This window comes from Oncorhynchus gorbuscha, linkage group LG21 (assembly GCF_021184085.1).
Source record: "Oncorhynchus gorbuscha isolate QuinsamMale2020 ecotype Even-year linkage group LG21, OgorEven_v1.0, whole genome shotgun sequence".
NCBI classification, from domain to species: domain Eukaryota; kingdom Metazoa; phylum Chordata; class Actinopteri; order Salmoniformes; family Salmonidae; genus Oncorhynchus; species Oncorhynchus gorbuscha.
Genome location: NC_060193.1, coordinates 44,042,807 through 44,069,094, shown reverse-complemented (window position 1 = coordinate 44,069,094; position 26,288 = coordinate 44,042,807). Strand labels below are relative to the sequence as shown.

At 44.7% G+C, this 26,288-nt stretch overlaps 1 protein-coding gene across 3 annotated transcripts in view; it reads left to right on the top strand.

The window, feature by feature from the left end:
* Window positions 1-17,181, top strand: part of LOC124008116 (activin receptor type-2A) — a 36,516-nt gene extending 19,335 nt beyond the window's left edge. For 2 of the 3 annotated variants that reach the window (XM_046319109.1, XM_046319111.1), the window contains exons 2-11: window positions 3,806-4,013; window positions 4,844-4,965; window positions 5,501-5,655; window positions 10,723-10,872; window positions 11,189-11,332; window positions 12,135-12,280; window positions 12,924-13,038; window positions 13,570-13,708; window positions 14,071-14,201; window positions 15,073-17,181. In XM_046319109.1, the coding sequence (XP_046175065.1) occupies window positions 3,806-4,013; window positions 4,844-4,965; window positions 5,501-5,655; window positions 10,723-10,872; window positions 11,189-11,332; window positions 12,135-12,280; window positions 12,924-13,038; window positions 13,570-13,708; window positions 14,071-14,201; window positions 15,073-15,267 (1,505 nt within the window). In that variant the 3' untranslated portion in view covers window positions 15,268-17,181. The remainder of the gene's footprint in view (window positions 1-3,805; window positions 4,014-4,843; window positions 4,966-5,500; window positions 5,656-10,722; window positions 10,873-11,188; window positions 11,333-12,134; window positions 12,281-12,923; window positions 13,039-13,569; window positions 13,709-14,070; window positions 14,202-15,072) is intronic. The other variant, XM_046319110.1, reaches the window with a different exon arrangement.
* Window positions 17,182-26,288: the final 9,107 nt, after the last annotated feature.

Genomic DNA, 26,288 nt, shown 5'->3' with positions numbered 1-26,288 from the left:
AATTCCGTTACCAGATGTAAATCCACCTGCTACTGTTCTCCCTTCCACTGGCATACTGTTATGTTCAGCTCATAACTGTTTTTTTCTTCTTCTGTTGTCTGGTGGTCAACGCAAGACTGTGAAAACCGTCTGGACAACCTCCCCACTCTCCCTCTCTCTCTTTCTGCCTCTCTCGTAATTCCGTTACCAGATGTAAATCCACTTACTACCTACCGTAGGTCAATAACCAGAATAAACTGGTGTCATGTCATAGCTGACACCACATTCTGTCTGCAGACATTTTGCAATCTTAATTCGGAGCTGATTTTTAAGAGTTTTTGGAAAACGTGCATAAATGGAGGGAGATTCTACCATAATTCTCAGTTTTTTGTTTAGCATACATTTCAAGTGAGAACTCCTGAGTCAAAAGCGTCATTTCGTTACCATGGAATTGCCCAAAGGCTTCCATAAAACAGCATTTTCTTGTATACAGGAAGAGAGAACCACCTGCACCTGATTCCCAGCATTGCCTTTCATCCCTGTGAGGAGAGAGTTTGGCCTCCCACCCACACACAGCAGTCCTGGCAGGCTGTGAGTGAGGCAGTGACGTGGTGTTGTTGAGCACAGGTCTGCCAAGCCGAGCCAGGGTATGAGAGACGAGAGAGGCATGCTGCCAGGGGATACAAACGGCCCTACAGTGGCCTACAGCCTGGGCACAGAGCGGCACAGCCCACTGCCAGAGCTGTTCTTAGCTCCTGAGTGAGAGAACCAACCAGAGCAAGCTGAGGCGGCAGGAGGACCAGGGTCGGGAGTCTGGTTCCCGAACATGGGTCTTCTCAGGGTTGTGAGGCGGGAATTAGAGGATTCCCACTGGAAGAATGGTAGCTTAGAGCAGTAGGACAGAGCATTGAGAGCAGTAGGACAGAGCATTGAGTGCAGTACTCCTTCTCTTACCCTCTGGAACAATTTTGTTTCACCTGTTTAATAGGTGGAAACTGAGGTCTGTTTGTATGGAATCATCTTTTTTGACCACTTATATATCGAATGAACAAATCCCCCATGCATCAGAGGCAAAGCCCCTCCCTTAATGATTATTGCTGGACTTTGCCCCCCTCCCCTCGTGTGTGTGTGTGTGTGCAGTTCTCTAACTGTGTGAGGCAAGTGCAAAGCACACCAAAGGTGAGGATTGGATTTAAATGGCTCCTTCCCACGAATCGAGGTACCCAAAGCGCTTTTACATAGAAAGGGGGAAACTCACCTTAACCACCGCCATTTTGGTAGAATGTGCCCTCAGCCTGGATGCTGTTTACGTAGCCGTTTAAAACGACCTACCACTGCAGCATGACTCTGGCCCAAAGCACTTGACTTCTGTAGCCCGTTTTTAGTTCAGCCTGCCTGATTCAGTCAGTGCCCTGCTGAAAAATACATGACGTAGCTAAAGTTAGACCCCGACCTCAGTTACATGGAAGCTGCTGTGCACATCAATAGCCTAGCGGTTCTATTTCAAAATGCACGTGTTGTTTTCCTGTGTGCGCACGGCATCGGCCTGTGTCTTTTAAGGACACCCAGGCTATAACCAGAGTGCCACATTTAGCCTCCCGTCAGTTAATCAATCAGTCAGATAGTAAAAGCAGCCCTGTTTGACATCTGTACACTACTGTCCATTGAACTGAACACATGACATGAATGAACACTCGTTGAGGCCATCGCTGCCCTGTTATGAGCTCGGTTAGCCTATGTTTGTACGGTGCATTCGTTAAGTATCCAGATACATTGTCTTATTCCACATTTTGTTACATGACAGCCTTATTCTAACATTTATTAAGTTGTTTTTACCCCTTCATCAATCTACAGACAAAACACCATAATTACAAAGCAAAAACAGTTTTTTAGAGTAAAAAAAACCCTGAAATACTATTTTGTTGAAGCACCTTTTGACAGTGATTACAGCCTTGCATCTTCTTGGATATGACCCTACAAGCTTGGCACACCTGTATTTTGGGGAGTTTCTCCCATTCTCTGTCAGGTTGGCTGGGGAGCGTCGCTGCACAGCTATATTCAGGTCTCGCCAGAGATGTTCAATCAGGTGCAAGCCCGAGCTCTGGATGGGCCACTCAAGGACATTCAGAGCCTGGTCCTGAAGCCGTTGTCCAGAGAATCTTGTTTCTCATGGTCCGAGAGTCCTTTAGGTACCTTTTGGTAAACTCCAAGCGGGCTGTTATGTGCCTTTTACTGAGGAGTGGCTTCGGTCTGGCCACTCTACCTTAAAGGCCTGATTGTTGGAGTGCTGCAGAGATGGTTGTCCTTCTGGAAGGTTCTCCTATCTCCACAGAGGAGCTCTGGAGCTCTGTCAGAGTGACCATCGAGTTCTTGGTCACCTCCCTGACCAAGGCTCTTCTCCCCCGATTGCTCAGTTTGGCAGGGCGGCCAGCTCTAGGAAGAGTCTTGGTGGTTCCAAACTTCCATTTAAGAATGATGGAAGACACTGTGTTCTTGGGGACCTTCAATGCTGCTGAACTTTTTGGGTACCCTTCCCCAGATCTGTGCCTCGACACAATCCTTTCTTGGAGCTCTACGGACAAGTCCTTCGACCTCGTGGCTTGGTTTCTTTCTCTGTCAACTGTGGGACTATGCAGCTGTGGGACCCTATAGTGTGTGCCTTTCCAAATCATGTCCAATCAATTGAATATACCATAGGTGGATTCCAATCAAGTTGTAGAAACATCTCAAGGATGGTCAATGGAAACAGGATACACCTGAGCTCAATTTCGAGACACATAGCAAAAGGTCTGAATACTTATTTAAAAAAGGTATTTTTGTATTTAAAAAAAAAAGTGCTAACAATTCTAAAAAAAAAACATTTTTTGCTTTGTCATTATGGTGTATTGTGTGTAGATGAACATTTTTGATTTTATCAATTTTAGAATAAGGATGTAATGTATGTAGAATACAGGCTGTAACGTATGTGGAATAGGGCTGTAACGTATGTGGAATAGGGCTGTAACGTATGTGGAATAGGGCTGTAACGTATGTAGAATACAGGCTGTAACGTATGTAGAATACAGGCTGTAACGTATGTAGAATACAGGCTGTAACGTATGTAGAATACAGGCTGTAACGTAGGTAGAATACAGGCTGTAACGTAGGTAGAATACAGGCTGTAACGTAGGTAGAATACAGGCTGTAACGTAGGTAGAATACAGGCTGTAACGTGGGTAGAATACAGGCGGTAACGTGGGTAGAATACAGGCTGTAACGTAGGTAGAATACAGGCTGTAACGTAGGTAGAATACAGGCTGTAACGTAGGTAGAATACAGGCTGTAACATAGGTAGAATACAGGCTGTAACGTAGGTAGAATACAGGCTGTAACGTAGGTAGAATACAGGCTGTAACGTAGGTAGAATACAGGCTGTAACGTAGGTAGAATACAGGCTGTAACGTAGGTAGAATACAGGCTGTAACGTGGGTAGAATACAGGCGGTAACGTGGGTAGAATACAGGCTGTAACGTAGGTAGAATACAGGCTGTAACGTAGGTAGAATACAGGCTGTAACGTAGGTAGAATACAGGCTGTAACGTAGGTAGAATACAGGATGTAACGTAGGTAGAATACAGGCTGTAACGAAGGTAGAATACAGGCTGTAACATTGGTAGAATACAGGCTGTAACGTAGGTAGAATACAGGCTGTAACGTAGGTAGAATACAGGCTGTAACGTAGGTAGAATACAGGCTGTAACGTAGGTAGAATACAGGCTGTAATGTATGTAGAATACAGGCTGTGAATGACTTGTTCTGCTGGTGTATTTCTTGCTATGTCCCGTAGGTGCAATCCTGGGTCGCTCAGAGACACAGGAGTGCGTTTACTACAACTCTAGCTGGGAGAAGGAGCGAACCAACCGCAGTGGCATCGAGCCTTGCTACGGAGACAAGGACAAGAGGCTCCACTGCTTCGCCACCTGGAAAAACACCTCGGGAACCATCGAGATCGTCAAGCAGGGCTGCTGGCTGGACGATGTCAACTGCTATGACAGGTTAGGTCGTGTCTTATTCTGAGGCAAGACGGTAGACGTAGGGCTTAGTGGTCATCTGTCGCTCACTTAGTAGAGCATGGCGCTTGTAATGCCAGGATAGTGGGTTTGATTCCCGGGACCTGCGACATACGAAAAAAGTGTTTGCTAAATGGCATATATTCTTATTAGACTTAGGGCCTAGTGGTTAAGTTTAAGGGTTGGTGGTCTGAAGCACTGTACTTCAGTCCTTTCTTGCAGATGGTGACCAACACTTATTAGTTTAGGTCATACTGTCCTTTGTATGACGGTTGACTTAGTACATCTTTAAAGGCACTGCGTGGTCAATCAGACTTCTGCATTGGCCGTGCAGAGTTTACGTTGATACGGCCACTGCAGAAGTCAGGGCATTCACACTTCTTGCTCTTCACAGAGCAGCCCAAAGCTGTTTTGAAGGAAGTGAGTTTGTGTTTATACAGGACCTCCCGCCCTCACCTACCATCAACCAATCATGTCAATGCGGCACCATACGGAGCCCTCCGCATTGTTACAGAATTTGAGAGGCGCATGGCGATGCGGTGCGGAGCTCAATTTGGCCTCTGCGTGCCTCCGGAGGCTCCGCGATTGCGTCGGGCCATCCATACGGCGCCTCCGACCACATTTTTGGATCAAGCATAAATGGGCTTTCAGAGTGGTTGTCTGTCCCTTCCTGTAAAGATGTAGTTTGTCCTCCCCAGAGAGAGAAAGAGGGGGATCGGTTCAGTGGAGGGCTGCCAGCGCTCATCTCTCTACCTTTGTGACGGAGGTGTTCGTTTCTTTCTTCCTCTCTCTCTCTCTCTCTCTCTCTGCTGCAGTAGCGAATGTGTGGAGACGAAAGAGAGTCCGGACGTCTTCTTTTGCTGCTGCGAAGGCAACATGTGTAACGACAAGTTCCTCTACAGTCCCGACGCGCAGGCTGTCCAAAGTAAGTCGTCATGTAAGTTCACACACAGGAAGCTGATGTAATGTCGCATCCTCCTCTTGTCAGTTTTCCAGCCGAACACAGACGATCAGTCAGTAAGAATAACCCAATAATAACCCAAGAGGCACTGAGGCATATTCCCCCACAAATACTAGAGACACAAGGTGTTCTACTTTACCAGGGCCCAGAGATCTACTGCTTTAATTTGAAACTCTGTGTCCAGGCTGGCCACTGTCCTCTCTATGGGGGCCACTTGGTTGTTTCAGGGGTTATTTTTGGCTGCTGGCTTGCGTTCTCATGAACTGCATGTAACTGTTAATCTCCCTATTTAGAGGATTTTGTTGAAGCGACCCAGATGTGTTGAGCTTTGTTGGGAACTATTTTGAGAGTGTTTCACTACTAGTCTTCTGATACCATTGTGTATGGTGTGATGACAATAGGGGAACTATGGGGAACTATGCACGTTTACATTCCTGTATAAAGGTGTATTCTCTCTCCATCTCCCTCCTCCCCCATTAACGCCTTCTCCCCCCCGGTTCCCCGTCCACAGCGACCTCCAACCCGTTTTCCCAGAAGCCTCAGCTGTTCAACACTCTGCTGTACTCTCTGGTGCCCATTATGGGCATCGCCGCCATCGTCCTCTTCTCCTTCTGGATGTACCGTCATCACAAGCTGGCATACCCGCCCGTCCTGGTGCCGACACAGGTAAGACTGGTGTGTGTGTGTGTGTGTGTCCGATGATTCGTCATACTTGTCTCGGCTGTACAGAAAAAACACAAGAGGTACCCCTCACTGCTTGGAATTTTAATCTTGATATAGGAGTGACTCACAAACATTGGCAAGAGAAACGGATGCAAAACAACGGATGGCAGAAGAGAACATTGGAACTTGCTGATCTGAAGCGAACCCAAATGTGATTAGCTGGAGAGTGACAGGAAGCCTAGCCCCAACTCAGACCGCGTGCGGCAGTGTGTGTGCGTGCGGTCCCTGCAGTGTACGTGGGCACCGCCTGCCACTAATACTGTGAAATGTGTATCTGCTTAGCGCTCCAGCCACTACTGTGGCCAAACACACAGGCACACGATGGACAAACACAAAGCTGTCGTTTGTTCACCCTGGTTAGGCTCACTGAGGATAGGGCTCTGTGGTCATAGGTCGGAGAAGGGTGGCTCTCTCAAGCCTGCTCCTGTACAGCTCTTTGTGAGCTGCCGTTCAATCAACACAAATGTCACCAGAACACTGCCACGGCCTTCCCTCCGCCTGTTGCCCTGTGCAGTGTGTTTGAGAGGGACCCCCCGATGCCGTGAAATGTTTGGTTCCTGTGCTTGCTTACTGCGTCATACAGAACAGTGTGTCCTGACCCCACTCCTCCACCTCCATCCCAGGGCCAGGCAGGCTCCCTGTGTTTGTCATCTATTTCTGGGGTGAGCTGGGACTATTCTGGCCTCCCTAGCCCAGCACTACGTGGCCACGATGCCATGGAGGGGAGAGCACCCTGTGTGCGGTTTTGCCCTGAAAGGGACAGTGAGAGGAAAAGCACAAACGAATAAATAATGCAGTCAGGCTCACTCCCTCTCTCTCTCCCCCGTTCCCCTCTCTTCCTCCCTCTTTCCCCTGGAGGCTGGCTCTAACCCTGGGCCCTTAAAGCATCCATGTTTAATCCATAACACATTTCCTTTGAACAGAAGTGCTGATTGCCGTGCCTCGCGAGCAGCTGATCTCTTGACACCCGGACTAAACTCGCCCACTTCGGCTCTTAATCACCGTGTCACGTCTGATTGGCTACAACAAGCCCTCACGTGTTTGTTTTTTTGCTGTAGCCAGGCGAGCAGCCGTGACACACAGGTGAGGAGAGCCCGGAGAGTGTGCATTAAAGAGCATCCGTCTATGTGTTACGAATACAACAATGGAATACAGGAAATGCTAGGAGACTGTTGGCCTATGTCCTAGAGGTTGTCAAAGTGTCTAGCATCAGTGATGCGCATGCATAGGCCCCAGGGCTAGTTCTGACAGGGACGTCATTTAGGGTTGTCCTGCTTGGGCACTGCAGCCACTCTCCTCACCACCTGTCTTACTCTATTGAACGTGAGCTGAGGTCTCTGCATTATGAATGAGCCTTTTTTAAAGGTGGACACTTAACTGTGCTTTGTTGCAGAGTGAGAGTGAGAGAGAAGGGATTGGCAACCTTTCAAGGGACGCCACAATCACGACCGCGTCCAGATGTGGTATCTTAATTTGAGCCAGTATGCTATACAGCAGGGAAATAATCCTGCAGCAACAAGAAATGTCGATTTATAATTCATTGACATTTTTGTAGAGGTTGATACATTTCCCGTTAGGGAAAAACAAGCTTGACATTTCGAAGTGGAAATTACAAACATTTAAACCTCGCAGGAAAGATCTCCTGCAAAGGGGTGATGCAATTAAGATCCTACGTCTGTACGAGAACAGTTTGAGTATAAAAAAGAAAGGCTCAGGCAGAAAAGGAGATGGCTTCTCTATCTTTATTATTTTAACTTATAAACTCGCCTGCACTGAGTGTACAAAACATTAAGAACACCTTCCTAATATTGAGTTGCATCTCCTCCCTTTTACCCTCAGAACAGCCTCAATTTGTCAGGGCATGGACTCTACAAGGTGTGGAAAGCGTTCCACAGGGATGCTGGCCCATGTTGACTCCAATGCTTCCCACAGTTGTGTCAAGTTGGCTGGAAGGTCCTTCGGGGGGTGGACCGTTCTTGAATGCACACGGGAAACTGTTGAGCGTGAAAGACCCAGCAGTGTTGCAGTTGACACGTCGGTGCGCCTGGCACCTACCACCAAGCCCTGTTCAATGCTTAAAAATCCTCTGATTTAACCGGTCTCCTCCCCTTTCATCTACACTGATTGAAGTGGATTTAACAGGTGACATCGATATAGGGTCATAGCTTTCACCTGGACTCACTGGTCAGTCTCTGTCATGGAAAACATGTTTCGTATACTCCGTATATATTCGCTTTCCCACACAAGCACAAACACATGGTCATCACATGCTGCGGCGCCAGGCAATACTGTTCACATATTTGTTATCAGGGCTCTATTTTTCATACAGCCATGAGAGGTCAGGGGGAAGCTGGAATTGATTCAGTAGCTGACTACACACACAGGGCCACATCTTTCACATGCCAGACCCAGGAGGAGAGAGAGGGGCGAGAGAGAAGAAAAGGGTGGGGGCCCACAGCTTCCACAACACAGGCCCAAGAGGAAAGTAGGGAGAGAGAGAGTCATCTATCATCCGGGGACGCGACTGTTGCTCCTTTATCTACCCCCATTTCAACCTCACTGAAAACAATCATTTCTTTTTGCCTCTTTTCTATCCTATTACAAGCACGCCTTTCATATAATGATAGAGGTAAGATACGTTTAATTAAACTCCAACACTTTTCAATTTCAGTGGGTTTTGGTTGGGAGGGAGCTTGATAACTGGGCCCATTTAATTTCTGACTGCTTCCCGATTCTTGTTTTTATTTCTTTGGGATGTTTAAAAAAAAAAATTATGTAACTTTTAAATGTCCTCTATATGTGAGTCATCGTTGCCTTTTATGGATATATTTTTTTCTTTTTTTTTCTATTTTTGCATGGACGTCATGTTTAAAAAAAAAACCTTTGTAATGCAAAATACAATGGAATCAACCGATGACCAATCAAAGTGCATGAATCGGTCAATGTCGGAGATGCATTCTATGAGCATGGATGTCCACTTTGGATGATAATATTTAGCACTTTTTGTCTGTTGCAATGCAACCAAGGGTTGCCACTAAGATGTCTTGTGCCGACATGTACATGAAAGAGGGGTGGGAATCCACTGAATACGGAAAGACTGCCTCTGAAGTGAAACCTTTATTCTCTAAACACTGCAATACTTTTGCCCATGGGCCATAGGGTTCTGGTCAAAAGTAGTGCACTCTGTAGGGAATACAGTGCCTTTTGGGACGCAACCCGTGTCTTGCGCCAGTACATGGATGAGAGGCATTGGACCAATTTGAAATACGAATATGGTCTCTCTCTCTCTCTTTATTTCTTTCTCTTTATTTCTTTCTCTCTTTCTCTTTCTTTCTCTCTTTCTTTCTCTCTTTCTCTTTCTTTCTCTTTCTTTCTCTCTTTCTTTCTTTCTCTCTTTCTTTCTCTCTTTCTTTCTCTCTTTCTCTTTCTTTCTCTCTTTCTCTCTCTCTTTCTTTCTTTCTCTCTCTCTTTCTCTTTCTTTCTTTCTCTCTCTTTCTCTTTATCTCTCTCTCTCTTTCTCTCTGAAGTGATTAGTTTTAATCCAGAGGACCAGCTGACTTGACCCATTTTTTTTTTTAAATATTTGGAACACACACACGCACACAATTTGTAACACTTGCCCCCCCTCTACCACGTTGTTGATATGAGACTAACCCTGCCCTAAGCCATCACCAGAGGGAGAGGCTTGACCCATCCAGGCCACTCGTGATCATGTTGCTCTTCATGCGATACACTACCCAGATATAAATACGCTATATACACGGCATTACTTCTGACAGCAGCCACTGCCACGCCCTCCTTGTTTTCAACCCGGCCAAGATCACGCCGGCATCCCAAATGGCCCCCTATTTTATATATAATGCACCACTTTTGATCAGAACCATATAGGCCTTGGTCAAAGGTAGTTCAGAAAATAGGGAGCCATTTGGGACGCATCACAGGAATCTCAGGCTGAAGGCTACCTCTCCTCTCTTTATTACCGAGCATCATCCGAGTCCCAGACGTCTCCTCTCTTCTCCTCTGTCTCTTATTCACTCTCTATTTTAGGTGGGAGGATTTGTGTGAGATACCCTTGGTCTTCAAATAGACCTGTAAAAACATGGAAGGATCTAATTGAAAGCGGATGTTGGTCCATGTCTTTGAAGAGGCGGTAGGACTGCCCGGGCTAATGCCCTGTGAAGGCCTCGAGGTATTTTTGGGAAGGCTCCTGGGTGCGGCCCCAAAAGGCGCCCTGTTCCCTATACAGTATAGTGCACTACTTTTGACCGGAGTCCTACGGGCCCTGGTTAAAAGTAGTGCGCCGCGTAGGGAGGCGTCCTCTATCACCGTTGCATTCCACTTATAGCGTTTTAGTTATTTATCAGGCGGTCTTATCCCGAGCGACTTACAGTAAGCGAGTGCATTTCATTTTTTTCATACTGATCCCCTGTGTGAATCGAATTCACAACCTTGGCATTGCGAGTGCCCTGCTCTACCAACTGAGCCACACGGGACCACATAACTAGCAGAATGCCCTCTCCTTGTCCTGGAATGATCCCTGGAGACAGTGTTTTAAAAAAAACGTTCACACCACTGTCTGGACTAAGGAATACAGTTTTCCACGCTAGAAATCTTTCCGATGACAACCTGATGAGATTCGTCGATGTCTTGTCTCGTCTGGACTCTTTTTTAAAGTTTTATATAATGATCTGTTTTCCCAAGTATGTGCCCAGCAGTTACACAGCTTTTAGAGTTTAAAAAGACTGTTCCTGTTAGCGCAATGACGGGAACTGTGAGGGCGTGCACCTGTTCTCTCTCTCTCTCCGCTCTTCTCAACTGAGAAGCAATGATGGAAATTGGAATTGGCATTTCAATGTACCTCGTGAATCAATTGACTGAATTGAAATGGAATTGAGCCCGACACCAAGTATGTAGCCTCGATGGCTCAGTGGTAGTACAGAGCGTATGAGTGCTTTCATTGATCCCAGTACCAAACCTGCTGTCTATCTCCCTGTCCGCCCTCTGCTACAGGACCCACTGGGGCCACACACCCCTCCCTCGCCTATCATGGGGCAGAAGCCATTGCAGTTGATCGAGGTCAAAGCCAGGGGGCGCTTCGGCTGTGTGTGGAAGGCTCAGCTCCTCGACGACTACGTGGCTGTCAAGGTCTTCCCCATTCAGGTATGAGTTGGAAGTTGAGGTACACCGTTGAGATACAAAAAGGGACTTTATACAAATAATTGATTGATTTGAGGTTAAGCTCTATTAGTTATCGTGTTCAATTTATGTCATATTTGTACATCACACAAGGTGAAATAGCTAATAGCTTATATTATTTAACAGACGCTTTTATCCAAAGCGACTTAGTCATGTGTGCAAGCATTTAACGTATGGGTGGTCCCGGGAATCAAACCCACAATCCTGCCGTAGTAAGCGCCATCCTCTACCAACTGAGCTACAGAGAACCTAATGTTGTGTGTTGGGGTGTTGCCTGCAGGACAAGCTTTCATGGCAGAACGAGTATGAGATCTACAGCCTGAGTGGGATGAAACACGAGAACCTGCTCCACTTTATCGGTGTGGAGAAGAGAGGCAACAACATGGACATAGACCTCTGGCTCATCACAGCCTATCACGACAACGTACGAATACGTAAACTTGATTGTCCGTTGAAATGTACATTTGTCTATTTCAGGGATCATGAACTAGATTCAGCTGTGGGACGATTATTTCTTGACAGGATGATCAGTGGGCCGGAACGTAATTACAAATAATTTGTAGACTACAAAAAGCCCAAACAGATATATTTGACAAAAAAATACATATTTTTGAACCTTGCTTACATTTGTATACAATATCATATGTCTCTCTATTATGTGTGGGAATACTTTGGAAGAGATTTCCAAAATTAAAATCACTTGGAGCTGAAAAGACCCCTCAAAACATTGTCTCAAATAAAATTGGCCTGCGGGTCGCCGGTTGGGGAACCCTGGTCTATTTGTTCTTAAAACCCCAACCGACCAGACACCACACACCACAGGAGGCTGGTGGGGGGGTGCTATAGGGGGACAGACTATTGTAACAACTGGGATGGAATAAATGGTTCCACATCAAACATATGGGTGCTGCTTGTTTGACTCTGTTCCATTAATTCCATTCCAGCCATTACAATAAGCCCATCCCCCTATAGCTCTTCCCATCAGCCTCCTCTGCCACACATATACCAAGAGGCTGGAAGAAGCACAGGGTCAGCCCCTGAATCAGGTTTCCAATGACTGGCAACTACAGGTTGTCTGCCCTCCAGTGGTTGGACAGTGTTACTACAACTCCTTTACCGCCCCCATGTCACAGCTGTAGCAGAATCAGAGATGTCCTCATTTTCCTGCGTACAATTCTGCCGGGTGAATAGAAAAAAGACAAACACTAATTGTGTTTCCCCCACAGGGCTCTCTGACTGATTACCTGAAGGCCAACGTGGTGTCGTGGAACGAGCTGTGCCACATCTCCCAGACCTTGGCCCGTGGCCTGGCCTATCTCCACGAGGACATCCCTGGGCTGAAGGACGGACACAAGCCCGCCGTCGCACACAGGTGGGTGGGGGGTGGTATCGACTCGGCCCGGCCCTACCTTGAATTGCAAAAATCGCTGAAGTTGGAGACGTATATCTCCCCTCACTAACTTCAAGCATCAGCTGTCAGAGCAGCTTACCAATCACTGCAGCTGTACACAGCCCATCTGTAAATAGCCCATTCAACCAACTACCTACTTCATCCCCATATTTGTTTTTTAGTTTTTTTCTGCTCTTTTGCACACCACTTATTTCTACTTGCCCATTCTCATCTGCACATATATCACTCCAGTGTTAATTGCTAAATTGTAATTACTTCGCCACTACTGCCTATTTACTGCCTTACCTCCATACTTCATTTGCACACACTGTATACAGATTTTTCTATTGTGTTATTGACTGTATGTTTTGTTTATTCCATGTGTAACTCTGTGTTGTTTTTGTCGCACTGCTTTGCTTTATCTTGGCCAGGTCGCAAATGAGAACTTGTTCTCAACTGGCCTACCTGGTTAAATAAAGGGAGGGGGGGGGGACAAGGACAAAAACACACATATATGTTACGGCCGGTAGAATGAATACATTCCATCACATCAATAATATTGAGGCCGACTCCCCTTGTTCCTCTGTCTGCGGTTTACTTATCGCTCTCTTTCTGTCTCCGACAGGGACATGAAGAGCAAGAACGTGCTTCTGAAGAACAACCTGACAGCCTGCATAGCGGACTTCGGCCTGGCCCTGAAGTTTGAAGCTGGGAAGTCAGCAGGAGACACCCACGGACAGGTAAACTAATGACGCTGGTTATTCTGATGCTCTATTAACCTGCAGAAGGGAGCAGAATCGGTGAATGTAGTGATGCTGTATTAACCTGCAGAAGAGAGCAGAATCGGTGAATGTAGTGATGCTGTATTAACCTGCAGAAGAGAGCAGAATCGGTGAATGTAGTGATGCTGTATTAACCTGCAGAAGGCAGCAGAATCGGTGAATGTAGTGATGCTGTTTAACCTGCAGAAGAGAGCAGAATCAGTGAATGTAGTGATGCTGTATTAACCTGCAGGAGAGAGCAGAATCGGTGAATGTAGTGATACTGTATTAACCTGCAGAATCGGTGAATGTAGTGATGCTGTATTTCACTCCAGCATCAAATACATGTTCAGACTTCAAAGGCGGCGGAATATCCCACATTGAGGTCCGTAAGAGGTGTGTAAATATCGGACAACTGTTGATTTTTCGTGGTGAGCTATGGCCTGAGGGCAGTGTGTTGTTGACATGAGACAGAGTGTTACCGTGTAGCCTTGTGCTGTGCTTCTCCAGGTGGGCACGAGGCGCTACATGGCCCCTGAGGTGCTGGAGGGGGCCATCAACTTCCAGAGAGACTCCTTCCTGAGGATAGACATGTACGCCATGGGGCTGGTGCTGTGGGAGCTGGCCGCTCGCTGCACCGCTGCAGACGGTGAGAGAACAGTGTGTGTGTGTGTGTGTGTGTGTGTGTGTGTGTGTGTGTGTGTGTGTGTGTGTGTGTGTGTGTGTGTGTGTGTGTGTGTGTGTGTGTGTGTGTGTGTGTGTGTGTGTGTGTGTGTGTGTGTGTGTGTGTGTGTGTGTGTGTGTGTTTGAAACGGGTATGTTGACCTTGTGCGTCTCAGTGACTCGGGGACACGGCCGACTGCTGACTCCACGCGGAGCTGACGGAAGTGACCAGAATACTTACAGTGCCGAATGTGATCCCAAAGGAGTCACTGTGTATGTGGCTTCTCTGCTGGTATGTGTGTGTGTGGTTTCTCTGTATTCTCATGCTGTGTGTGTGTTTTGTTGTAGGTCCTGTGGATGAGTACACACTGCCCTTCGAGGAGGAGGTCGGCCAGCACCCGTCTCTAGAGGACATGCAGGAGGTGGTGGTCCACAAGAAGCTACGGCCCTGCCTCAGAGAGTGCTGGCAGAAACACACAGTGAGTGAAGACCAGTGTTGGGGGAAAAAGTACTCAACTGTCATTACTTGAGTAAAAGTAAAGATACCTTAATAGAAAATTACTCAAGTAAAAGTGAAAGTCACCCAGTAAAAACTGAGTAAAGGTCTAAAAGTATTTGGTTCTAAATGTAAATTGAATTTCTAAAATATACTTAAGTATGAAGAGTGAAAATCGTTTCACATTTTAAGCAAACCATTTTCCTGTCAAAATGTAACTAGTACTTTTGGGTGTCAGGGAAAATGTATGGAGTATAAAGTACATAATTTTCTTTAAGAAGGTAGTGAAGTAAAAGTTGGCAAAAATATTTACATTTACATTTAAGTCAAATATAAATAGTAAAGTACAGATACCACAAAAAAACTCCCTAAATAGCACTTTCAAGTATTTTTACTGAAGTACTTTACACCACTGGTGAGGACACACTGTCACATGAAAAGTGTATAGTGAAGTAAGTACACACTAGGAGTATAGTGGGTTTGCTGGTGGTGTTACTGGATAGGATGACGTTTCAAACGTATAGATCATTCCTTGTTTATTAGCATGTGGTTCCAATTACTCTGCAGGTTAGAACAGTTCCCAACCAAGGGAATTAGGACTCATGAGACCATATGTTTACTGGTAAAATGCACATGAGGGGATATTTCAGGGGTACTCCGGGCAGAGCAAAATTCAGTTGTTGATACAGTAACCGAAAAAGGTTGGAAACCAATGGGTTAGAACCATAGAGCTAGCAACATCAGGGTTATGGGTTCAAGTCCTGCGTGTGTCAATGTTGACGGTTTTGTGAGATGCTTGGGATAAGAACTTTGGCTTAAATGACCATATATATGCTCTTTTATGCTTGTCCCAGGGCCTGGTGATGCTGTGCGAGACCATCGAGGAGTGCTGGGACCACGAGGCCGAGGCGCGGCTCTCGGCAGGCTGCGTGGAGGAACGCATCATCCAGATGCGACGCCAGACCAACATTGTCGCCCCCGAGGAGATTGTCACAGTCGTCACCATGGTGACCAACGTGGACTTCCCTCCCAAAGAGTCCAGCCTATGAATGGACGGACATTGACTGGGCGTGTCAGGTGGTGGACATGGAGCTATTTTGACTGGATGTTTTCAGGTACACATTGATCGACCAGAGTGGCCCGTTCAGGATCATGAACTCTGGGTGATCCCGGGTTCATCTCTGACCCTTGACCCCCTCAGCTGGGCGTGCTGGCATGGCGTGGTTGTGTTTTAGTGCTGGGCGCTACACTACTGTCATTCAGGAAATACCTGGCTGTGCCCACCAACACTGGTTTGGTTTCTACCCACTTCATAGTATCACGATGTATTGGATTCAGGTGGACTCCCATAGCGAGCCTCAAACTGTACAACAGACTCCTTCAAAAGAGCAACACTAGGTCGTAACAAAACGCTGTGAGCTGGGCAAAAGGGATATTTTCTATATGAAAACACTAGGACCGCCTAACAGATTTCTGTTCTGTTTTCTAAGAAAAAGAAGAGGGAGAGGATGGACTCTCCAAGAGGAAGAACTGTTACGGCTCAGTGAAGGAAAAGGGCAACTTGTTTTAAAATTCCTTTGCGGTTTTCTTTCTGTGTTTAAATGATAATGACAACTTGTAATGCCAATAAGAAACAGCTTCTGAATGTCATGGGTACTGCTGCTGTACATCATATCAAAACAATGGCATTCAAGGTTTATTTTAGGGGGGTGGGGGGGGGGATCCATTTCCAAGCGTTACTACTTTGAAAGCAAAACCATAGACCTCCCTCAAATCAACAAGGTATACCTCAGTTCCATCTTCATTACAACACTGCAAATCTAGAGACAGAACTACTGTTGTTTCTAGTTCTATTAAGTATATTTCTGGGACGACAACAATCTCTCTGGAAACCGTTCAGATGACATCATTACTTTGGTATTATCGAACTGTATACTGTACAGCTGTGGCAGAGAAAATAGAACCATTATCACCACAGTTTTTTAAACTATCCCGCCAAGAGTTGTATGACCATACATTTACACACGAGTATCTGCCTTCTTGTTTTTCTTCTTTGCACGATTTTTTTTGTCCTTGTTTTTTTCCTTATTATTTTTCCTTATTGCGGTTTTAATTAGGTTTTTATTGAAAACATGTTACTCCTACATTTTAAGAGTATTTCAATAACCCCCTAACTCATTGAAAATTATTTTTAAAAAGCACTTCTTCCTTATTTTGGCTTGCTGTGTCAATCGAGTATTTAATGATGTGAGCATGCCTTTTGGTTATCCTTTGGTCTTCTTTTTAAACAAGCTCAGGAAGCTACTCTTCTGTCTCTCTTGACTCCCTAGTTATTATCCATCTGTATCTCCCAGTGCCTAGCTACTTCTCGAGTACCTAGCTACTACCCTTCTGTCTCTCTTGACTCCCTACTTATTATCCATCTGTATCTCCCAGTACCTAGCTACTACTCTTCTGTCTCTCTTGACTCCCTAGTTATTATCCATCTGTATCTCCCAGTGCCTAGCTACTACTCTTCTGTCTCTCTTGACTCCCTAGTTATTATCCATCTGTATCTCCCAGTGCCTAGCTACTACTCTTCTGTCTCTCTTGACTCCCTAGTTATTATCCATCTGTATCTCCCAGTGCCTAGCTACTTCTCGAGTACCTAGCTACTACCCTTCTGTCTCTCTTGACTCCCTAGTTATTATCCATCTGTATCTCCCAGTGCCTAGCTACTTCTCGAGTACCTAGCTACTACCCTTCTGTCTCTCTTGACTCCCTAGTTATTATCCATCTGTATCTCCCAGTGCCTAGCTACTTCTCGAGTACCTAGCTACTACTCTTCTGTCTCTCTTGACTCCCTAGTTATTATCCATCTGTATCTCCCAGTGCCTAGCTACTTCTCGAGTAACTAGCTACTACCCTTCTGTCTCTCTTGACTCCCTAGTTATTATCCATCTGTATCTCCCAGTGCCTAGCTACTTCTCGAGTACCTAGCTACTACCCTTCTGTCTTCTGTCTCTCTTCTGTCTCTCCTGAGTTAGCTTATCCATCTGAGTACCCTTCTGTCTCTCCAGTCCCTAGCTACTACCCTTCTGTCTCTCCTGAGTCCCTAGCTACTACCCTTCTGTCTCTCTTGACCCTAGTTATTATCCATCTGTCTCCCAGTCCTACCTAGCTACTACCCTTCTGTCTCTCTTGACTCCCTAGTTATTATCCATCTGTATCTCCCAGTGCCTAGCTACTTCTCGAGTACCTAGCTACTACCCTTCTGTCTCTCTTGACTCCCTAGTTATTATCCATCTGTATCTCCCAGTGCCTAGCTACTTCTCGAGTACCTAGCTACTACTCTTCTGTCTCTCTTGACTCCCTAGTTATTATCCATCTGTATCTCCCAGTGCCTAGCTACTTCTCGAGTAACTAGCTACTACCCTTCTGTCTCTCTTGACTCCCTAGTTATTATCCATCTGTATCTCCCAGTGCCTAGCTACTTCTCGAGTACCTAGCTACTACCCTTCTGTCTCTCCTGAGTCCCTAGCTACTACCCTTCTGTCTCTCCTGAGTCCCTAGCTACTACCCTTCTGTCTCTCCTGAGTCCCTAGCTACTACCCTTCTGTCTCTCCTGAGTCCCTAGCTACTACCCTTCTGTCTCTCCTGAGTCCCTAGCTACTACCCTTCTGTCTCTCCTGAGTCCCTAGCTACTACCCTTATGTCTCTCCAGTCCCTAGCTACTACCCTTCTGTTTCTCCTGTCCCTAGCTACTACCCTTCTCTCTCTCTCCTGTCCCTTGCTACTACCCTTCTCTCTCTCCTGTCCCTTGCTACTACCCTTCTGTCTCTCCAGTCTCTAGCTACTACCCTTCTCTCTCTCTCCAGTCCCTAGCTACTACCCTTCTCTCTCTCTCCAGTCCCTAGTCCCTAGCTACTACCCTTTGAGACATAGGTGACCTTTCACACTGACTCTCTCTCTTCCTGGTGCAATCTCAACCGTCGTGTTAAAACATCTCTACTTCTAGCCTCTCTATCATCTCAACTCAGTTGAGCCTTTTAATCAGTGTGACAACGTTACTACTGTAGACCCACCCTGGGCAAAACAAGGATGACTCTCGTTGTCCTTCCGGAATTTGATTTGTGAATGTGTTCTATATTCCATTTCTAGCTTGTTGTATGAGCTCAGATTTTGTCTTCTGGGTGACATTGACACGGATGATGATGCGTTCATCTTTGCATTCTCTCTCTTCACACCTAGTCAGTGTTTAAACTGGAACTGCAACATCTTCAACAACGTTCAGGGATTCAATACTATGCTTTTCAGTAATTACTACAGTATATGCAACCCGTGCAGAATGGTGTAACGTACGTATTTGCATCGCTGCAGGAGCGACTTTCACACCACTGTAGCATTTTAAAAAACATTTTTAATCTTGTCTATTGATGTTTTAATGATTTGCTGAGCTGAGCTTTTGGGTATTAGACAGAGAGCAGGTGGGCAGGTGCCAACTCAAAGAATTATTACTTTACCTCTATCTGAAAGACAGTGGAACGGACTTAGGGAAAGCCCAACTGCATTACTAGATTGTGGCTGTACTCTTGGGGGTAAAAGGCTGCAGGTGACCAGTGGTCTCGCAGCGGATGTAGGCTCTATCGCAATTAGTCTTTCCTTGATTCCTCACATCCTATCTCCTTGCCTAATATGGTTGAGGAGGAGGAGAGGGGATGCGAAGATTCAAGGACATTTTAATTGAGAAAGCCATAGAATGGTGGCCGTTACTGTGAATCCCCCCCCCCCCTCGCTACACACTGGAAGCCTGTAGCGCTCAGCAATAGCAACTAGCAAGCAAAGGGCATTGGAGGAAGAGTGGAAGAGGCACCAGTTTCCAAGCAGTTAGTGGTGAACCAACAGTCTGATATACAATCACTACAGTACTTCTGCATTATTTTGGAATGTGCTTCTGAGAAAAAAAATACATATGTAGCCATGTTTTGGTCCTCTGATGATTTCTGGTATTTTGAGGATATCATTTTGTGTACATGATTTAATTTTTAAACCACAACTACAAAGCTGATTTCACTGTACAGACGTTTTAAACCCCAAGCCACACTACAATCTACTTCGTTGATCAGACCTTGTGAGAGTTGACTTTCTTTCAGATAAACTTCAGAAAGCCCAAATAACATTTGACTTCAGATTGACTGGGATATTGAAATGCACATTATGTAAATATATGTCATTTTTAGATCGTAGATGATGGATATAGCATGAGGTTGTTTCTATTGTTATTAGAATATATCACAAAGATGGGAAAAAGTCCCAGATAAATGAATTATTACATAATAAGATTTTACCTGTTTATTTTGTATATCTGTTGTTTTTAAATTGTATCAATTTATGGCCCAAATCGGTCACTCTTCCTTCCCCAGATGAGACTAACTTCTTTCTAAGGTGATCTGATGAAAATCCCCTCAAATGGAACCCTGAATCAACAGTTATATACCATTTTCACACTACTGAGCTGAGACGAACTAAGCCGAACCGAGTTGGATAGAGATGGCCTGGTTAAGCATCCACGATAGTTGCTGGAAGAAAGCTGAAAATGACAATGTGATCTGAAAATATCAGAGCCAGCAAAGTATGGTTCGGGTTGGCTCAGTAGTGTGAAAATAGTCATTGTTTTACCTCAGACATCCTAGCTCAGACCCTTATGTTACACTACAACATTGACATGCCATTGCTTCAATGTTCCAGCAGTGTTGCAAGAATGTTATCCCTTGTATGTGACCAGCAGACAATGTTTTCTGTAACACACTTCCTCTCAAAACAACACTAAACCTAGGTTAGCTTCGGTTCTGTATTTGCTGATAGTCGAACAGTGTGACTTGGCACAAATGACTGTTCTATTGGCTAGTGGACTTGCCAATCATTTTTATGCTTTGAAGTTATTTAACAAGCTTTTTCAGATGCCTGGTTGGAAGTGGATGTTAAATATTGTACAGAGAAATTGTATGCTATTGTCCCTAAAATAAAGTATTGTGACTGCTATATGATGTTGTCTATCTGAAATCTATGAATTGGTTTTATCTAATAATGTTGTTTTTTCTGAAAACAGACCACTAGATGGCAGCGTTTAGCATTGAATGGGTCTTAGGTTTTATTTTACTTACACACGGAATATACACATGCCAGAAACATTTTGATTAGGTCATTCATTTTCAGTCTGTGAGGGGATGGTTCGGGGTCCCATGTCTTTCAGGTTTTGTCCAAAACCAACCCTCAATCTGGACCCAACATGAAAGAATATTGCCTTTGACAAGCATATCGACTCTCTTCAAACTGAAAGAAGACCTTTCTTCATTGTTGACGCAGATACCTCAAGAGTGACCTATATAAACATTCTAGAAACATGTGATGGAGAGTGTGCAGGAAAAATGGTCTTCTACTGAGATGATGATGATGTCATGCGGACCCACCTCGATGACAACTTGCTTGTCAAAATGATGTATGGACTGGGATTTCCTCTGGAGCAACTAAAAGAAAAACAAAAGAAATGTGGCTCGCTTTTGCGTAGCCTTCTGTTCATACATCCTTACCATTTTGTGAACCCTTTGTGGATGTCATTCGTCGTAGAGTTCAGTCAAGTGTTTTATAGCAGTTATCAGGCAAAATTCATGAATGGCCAGACCTGGGGGGGAAATCAGGCCAAGTCATTGATGTGTCATAAGATAGTAACCCTGCATCAGAATCTTTCAAATAACCCCCCCCCCAAAAAAATGTTTACTCATTCACTATGATAACTCTGAAGTTCTGAGCTCAACACAGTCTTGCTCACTGTCTCATAACTACAGCACCAGTAAGCAGTGATGGAAAAAGTATAGTTATATTAATAGCAGGGTTAGACTACCATGGAGTATGATTGCTTTGGAGTCCATCATACACAGCAGACCTTGGCAGAAAATAATTGTACTTGTGTTTTTTTAAATATATATATATATTTTTTTACAAATGCCAACTTAGAGAATCAACTGAGGGGTAACTATTGACAACTATTTCCTTGATATTTGAATACGGGTCTCAGAAAAACAAATAATGCTTGAAATTATTTTTTGAATACCTCTCAGAAAGATCAATCATATTTGAAGGTATTTGAATATATGCAAGTTATTTCAAAATATATATGATTATTAGCACATGGTTCGGAGGGCTTTCTGAATTGAATCTTAATATATAGCCTCAAATTAAATATTTAATGATTTACAGGAAAAATTAAGAAGAGAAAAAATGTACATGTTAAACAAACATTTCTCAATTGAAATAATGGAAAGTAAAACAAATGTAAACCAAACAGATTTTATTGTTGAACATTTGTTTTCAGAATTTATTTTACATCATGGTCATATCCTATGGTTATTTAACGGTCATTGTAGATGGTGGTTAATCATTTAAGGTGGTTATTGCGTTTGATAAACATCCATCACAAATGTTTTGTCACTCATTGAGCAACGATCAGGCCTGACTGAATGTTCTGCTAGCGATGCTGATGACCCGTTCCACAAGGTCTGAGGATGCAGGGACATGGAGGTACATTGCAGTAAACTTTGATAGGTTCGGGTAACGGGGGCGTTGTCCTCCCAGAACACAAGGGGGTCTGACATTTCCTTCAGGCAAGGAGAAAAGAGGTAAGTTTGATACCTCTGTGGCGACAACATCAGGTTAGGGGTTGAGGGGTAAGAACAAGGCAAAAGAAACTTGCTTACCTTTGCAGGTGTTTCTTGTGCAATGGCACAAGCTCTGGGCAACTAGCTGCTCTGGGCACCTACCTGCTCTGGGCACCTACCTGCTCTGGGCACCAGAAGGCCATGAAGCGAGGATCAAGAAGAGCTGACAGCTGCTTAGACAAACGTTTCCTTAAAAGGAGAGAGATGCTTCTCCACAGACATCTTAGAGAGAATGGGTTTTACTGTTCTTCGCCAAAACATTGTACATTGTGGCCTTTATACTTTACTTTATAAAACTTTTTTTTACTAATGTTTTGAGTGACCAGTGTAATTTCTCATCAAATGATGGACATGCCATTCGTTAACATTCCAGGAGTACCTGATGCTCCTTATTGTCCGAAAATAGCCTAAAACATTTCACAATTCCTGACATTTAATCCCAGTAAAAAACACTGCCTTAGGTCAGTTAGGATCACCACTTTATTTTAAGAATGTAAAATGTCAGAATAATAGAAGAGAAAATAATTTATTTCAGCTTTTATTTCGTTCATCTCATTCCCGGTGGGTCAGAAGTTTACATACACTCAATTAGTATTTGGTAACATTGTATTTAAATTGTTTAACTTGGGTCAAACGTTTTGGGTAGCCTTCCACAAGCTTCCCACAATAAGTTTGGGTGAATTTTGGCCCATTCCTCCTGACAGAGCTGGTGTAACTGAGTCAGGTTTGTAGGCCTCCTTGCTCACACACGCTTTTTCAGTTCTGCCTAGGCCTTGAAATACATCCACAGATACACCTCCAATTGACTCAAATTATTTCAATTAGCTTATCAGAAGCTTCTAAAGCCATGACATAATCAAAGCCGTTTAAAGGCACAGTCAATTTAGTGAATGTAAACTTCTGATCCACTGGAATTGTGATACAGTGAATTATAAGTGAAATAATCTGTCTGTAAACAATTGTTGGAAAAATTACTTGTGTCATGCACAAAGTAGATGTCCTAACCGACTTGCCAAAACTAACAAGAAATTTGTGGAGTGGTTGAAAAACTAGTTTTAATAACTCCAGTGTATGTAAACCTCCGACTTTAACTGTATATAGTATATTATGATAAGATGGCGCTGAAAGGATGGCTGATGTTTTACATGCTCCAAATCAACTGTACTATTTCTTTCTTTTTTTCCGTAAAAAAAAAAAAGTTATTTTGTGCATAATGTTGCTGCTACCATCTCTTATGACCGAAAGTAACTTCTGGACATCAGAACAGTGATTACTCACCTCAAACTGGAAGAATATCTTTCCTTTAACGAGTCCGACGAGAAGGATATACTGCTTTCCTGGGAACAGGCCCAAATCCCTGTCATTTGCGTAACGAAAAGACATAGAAAAAGGGAACGGAGATTGGGATGTCTTGTGATAATGCATAGGTGAGCAAGTAAACTCACACTTCTATCCGTTCTATTGGCTAACGTGCAATCATTGGAAAATAAAATTGATGACCTACGATAAAGATTATCCTACCAAAGGGCCATTAAAACCTGTAGTATCTTGTGCTTCACCGAGTCATGGGTGAACAATGACATGGATAATATAGAGCTGGCCTGATTTTCCATGCACCGGCAGAACAGAGAAGCTACGTCTGGTAGGACAAGGTGTGGGGGTGTGTGTCTATTTGTCAATAACAGCTGGTGTGCAATGTCTAATATTAAAGAAGTTTCGAGGTATTGCTCGCCTGAGGTTGAGTACCTTATGATAAGGTGTAGACCACACTATCTACCAAGAGATTATTCAAAGTCATCTATTTACCACCACAGACCAATGCTGGCACTAAGACTGCACTCAACCAACTCTATAAGGCCATAAACAAACAAGAAAATGCTCACCCAGAAGCGGATCTCCCAGTTGCCGGGGACTTTAATGAAGGCAAATTTAAATTAGTTTTACCCAATTTGTATGTGCAACCAGAAGAGAAAAAACTCTAGACCACCTTTACTAAACACACATAGATGCATTCAAAGCTCTCCCCCGCCCTCCAGTTGGCACATCAGACCATAATTCTATCCTCCTGATTCTTGCTTACAGGCAAAAACTTAAACAGGAAGTACCAGTGACTCGCTCAATACGGAAGTGGTCAGATGACGCGAATGCTACGCTACAGGACTGTTTTGCTAGCACAGACTGGAATATTTTCCTGGGATTCATCCAATGGCATTGAGGAGTATACCATCTCAGTCATCGGCTTCATCAATAAGTGCATCGACGATGTCGTCCCCACAGTGACCGTACGTACATATCCCAACCAGAAGCCATGGATTACAGGCAACATCCGCATCGAGCTAAAGGCAAGAGCGACTGCTTTCAAGGAGCGGGACAGTAATCTGGACGCTTATAAGAAATCCCGCTATGACCTCAGACGAACCATCAAACAGGCAAAGCGTCAATACAGAATTAAGATTGAATCCAACTACACCTGCTCTGAATTTTATCGGATGTGGCAGGGCTTGAAAACTATTACAGACTACAAAGGGAAACCCGAACGCGAGCTGCCCTGTGACGCGAGCCTACCAGATGAGCTAAATGCCTTTTATGCTCGCTTCGAGGTAAGCAACACTGAAGCATGCACAAGAGCACCAGCTGTTCTGGATGACTGTGTGATAACGCTCTCGGTAGCCGATGTGAGCAAGACCTTAAAACAGGTCAACATTCACAAAGCAGCGAGGCCAGACGGATTACCAGGACGTGTACTGAGAGCATTCGGGGACCAACTGGCAAGTGTCTTCACTGACATTTTCAACCTCTCCCTGACCGACTCAGTAATACCTACATGTTTCAAGCAGACCACTATAGTCCCTGTTCCCAAGGAAGCGAAGGTAACCTGCCTAAATTATTACCGCCCCGTAGCACTCACGTAGGTAGCCAAGAAGTGCTTGAAAGGCTGATCATGGCTAACATCAACAGCATCCTCCCGGATACCCTAGACCCACTCCAATTCGCATACCGTCCCAACAGATCCACAGATGACGCAATCTCAATCGCACTCCACATGGCCCTTTCCCACCTGGACAAAAGGAACACCTATGTGAGAATGCTGTTCATTGACTACAGCTCAGTGTTCAACACCATAGTGCCCACAAAGCTCATCACTAAGCTAAGGACCATGGGACTAAATATCTCCCTCTGCAACTGGATCCTGGACTTCCTGAAGGGCCGCCCTCAGGTGGTAAGGGTAGGCAACAAGGGTAGTAAGGGTAGTCTGCCACACTGATCCTCAACACTGGGGCCCTTCAGGGGTGTGTACTTAGTACTCCCTGTTCGCCTACGACTGCGTGGCCAAACACAACTCCGACACTGTCATTAAGTTTGCTGACGACACACCAGTGGTAGGCCTGATCACCGACAACGATGCGGTGCCTTTTCATTTATCATTTGCATGGTTTATCATTTGCATGTTTACTCCCTTAATTAATATCGGGAAGACGTACCGGAACATGAAGTCTGATGCCAAAAGGCTTAGAGACCGTTTCTATCTTCAAGCCATCAAACTGCTTAACACTTGAACTGGACTGACTCTCCATACCTTATAGCACACACACACACACACACACACACACACACACACACACACACACACACACACACACACACACACACACACACACACACACACACACACACACACACACACACACACACACACACACACACACACACACACACACACACACACACACACACACACACACACACACACACACACACACACACACACAATTTGTTTCAATTGACTGATTTCCTTATATGAACTGTTACTCAGTAAAATCTTAGAAATTGTTGCATGTTGCATTTATATTTTTGTTCAGTATAGTTAACCAATAGCTACCCGGAATATCTGCATTGACCCCTTCTGCACTAACTCGTTCTGACTATGCATACATACTGGACTCACATACTCACAAATACTTACATTGACACTCCAACTGATGCATATCTGTATTCCCAGTCATGTGAAATCCATAGATTAAGGTCTAATGAATTTGTTTCAATTGACAGATTTCCTTATATGAACTGTAACTCAGTAAAATCTTAGAAACACACACACACACACACACACACACACACACACACACACACACACACACACACACACACACACACACACACACACACACACACACACACACACACACACACACACACACACACACACACACACAGGCAAACATAACACATGCACACCATTTGCCACACGCACACGTGCACACGTACACACACACAATAGTTATGGTGCTTTTAAGACAGCTGGGAACTCCGGGGAAAACACGAGGTCAAATCATGAACGCGGCATAACTCTCGTTGACGTTGTGCCGGATGTCGTC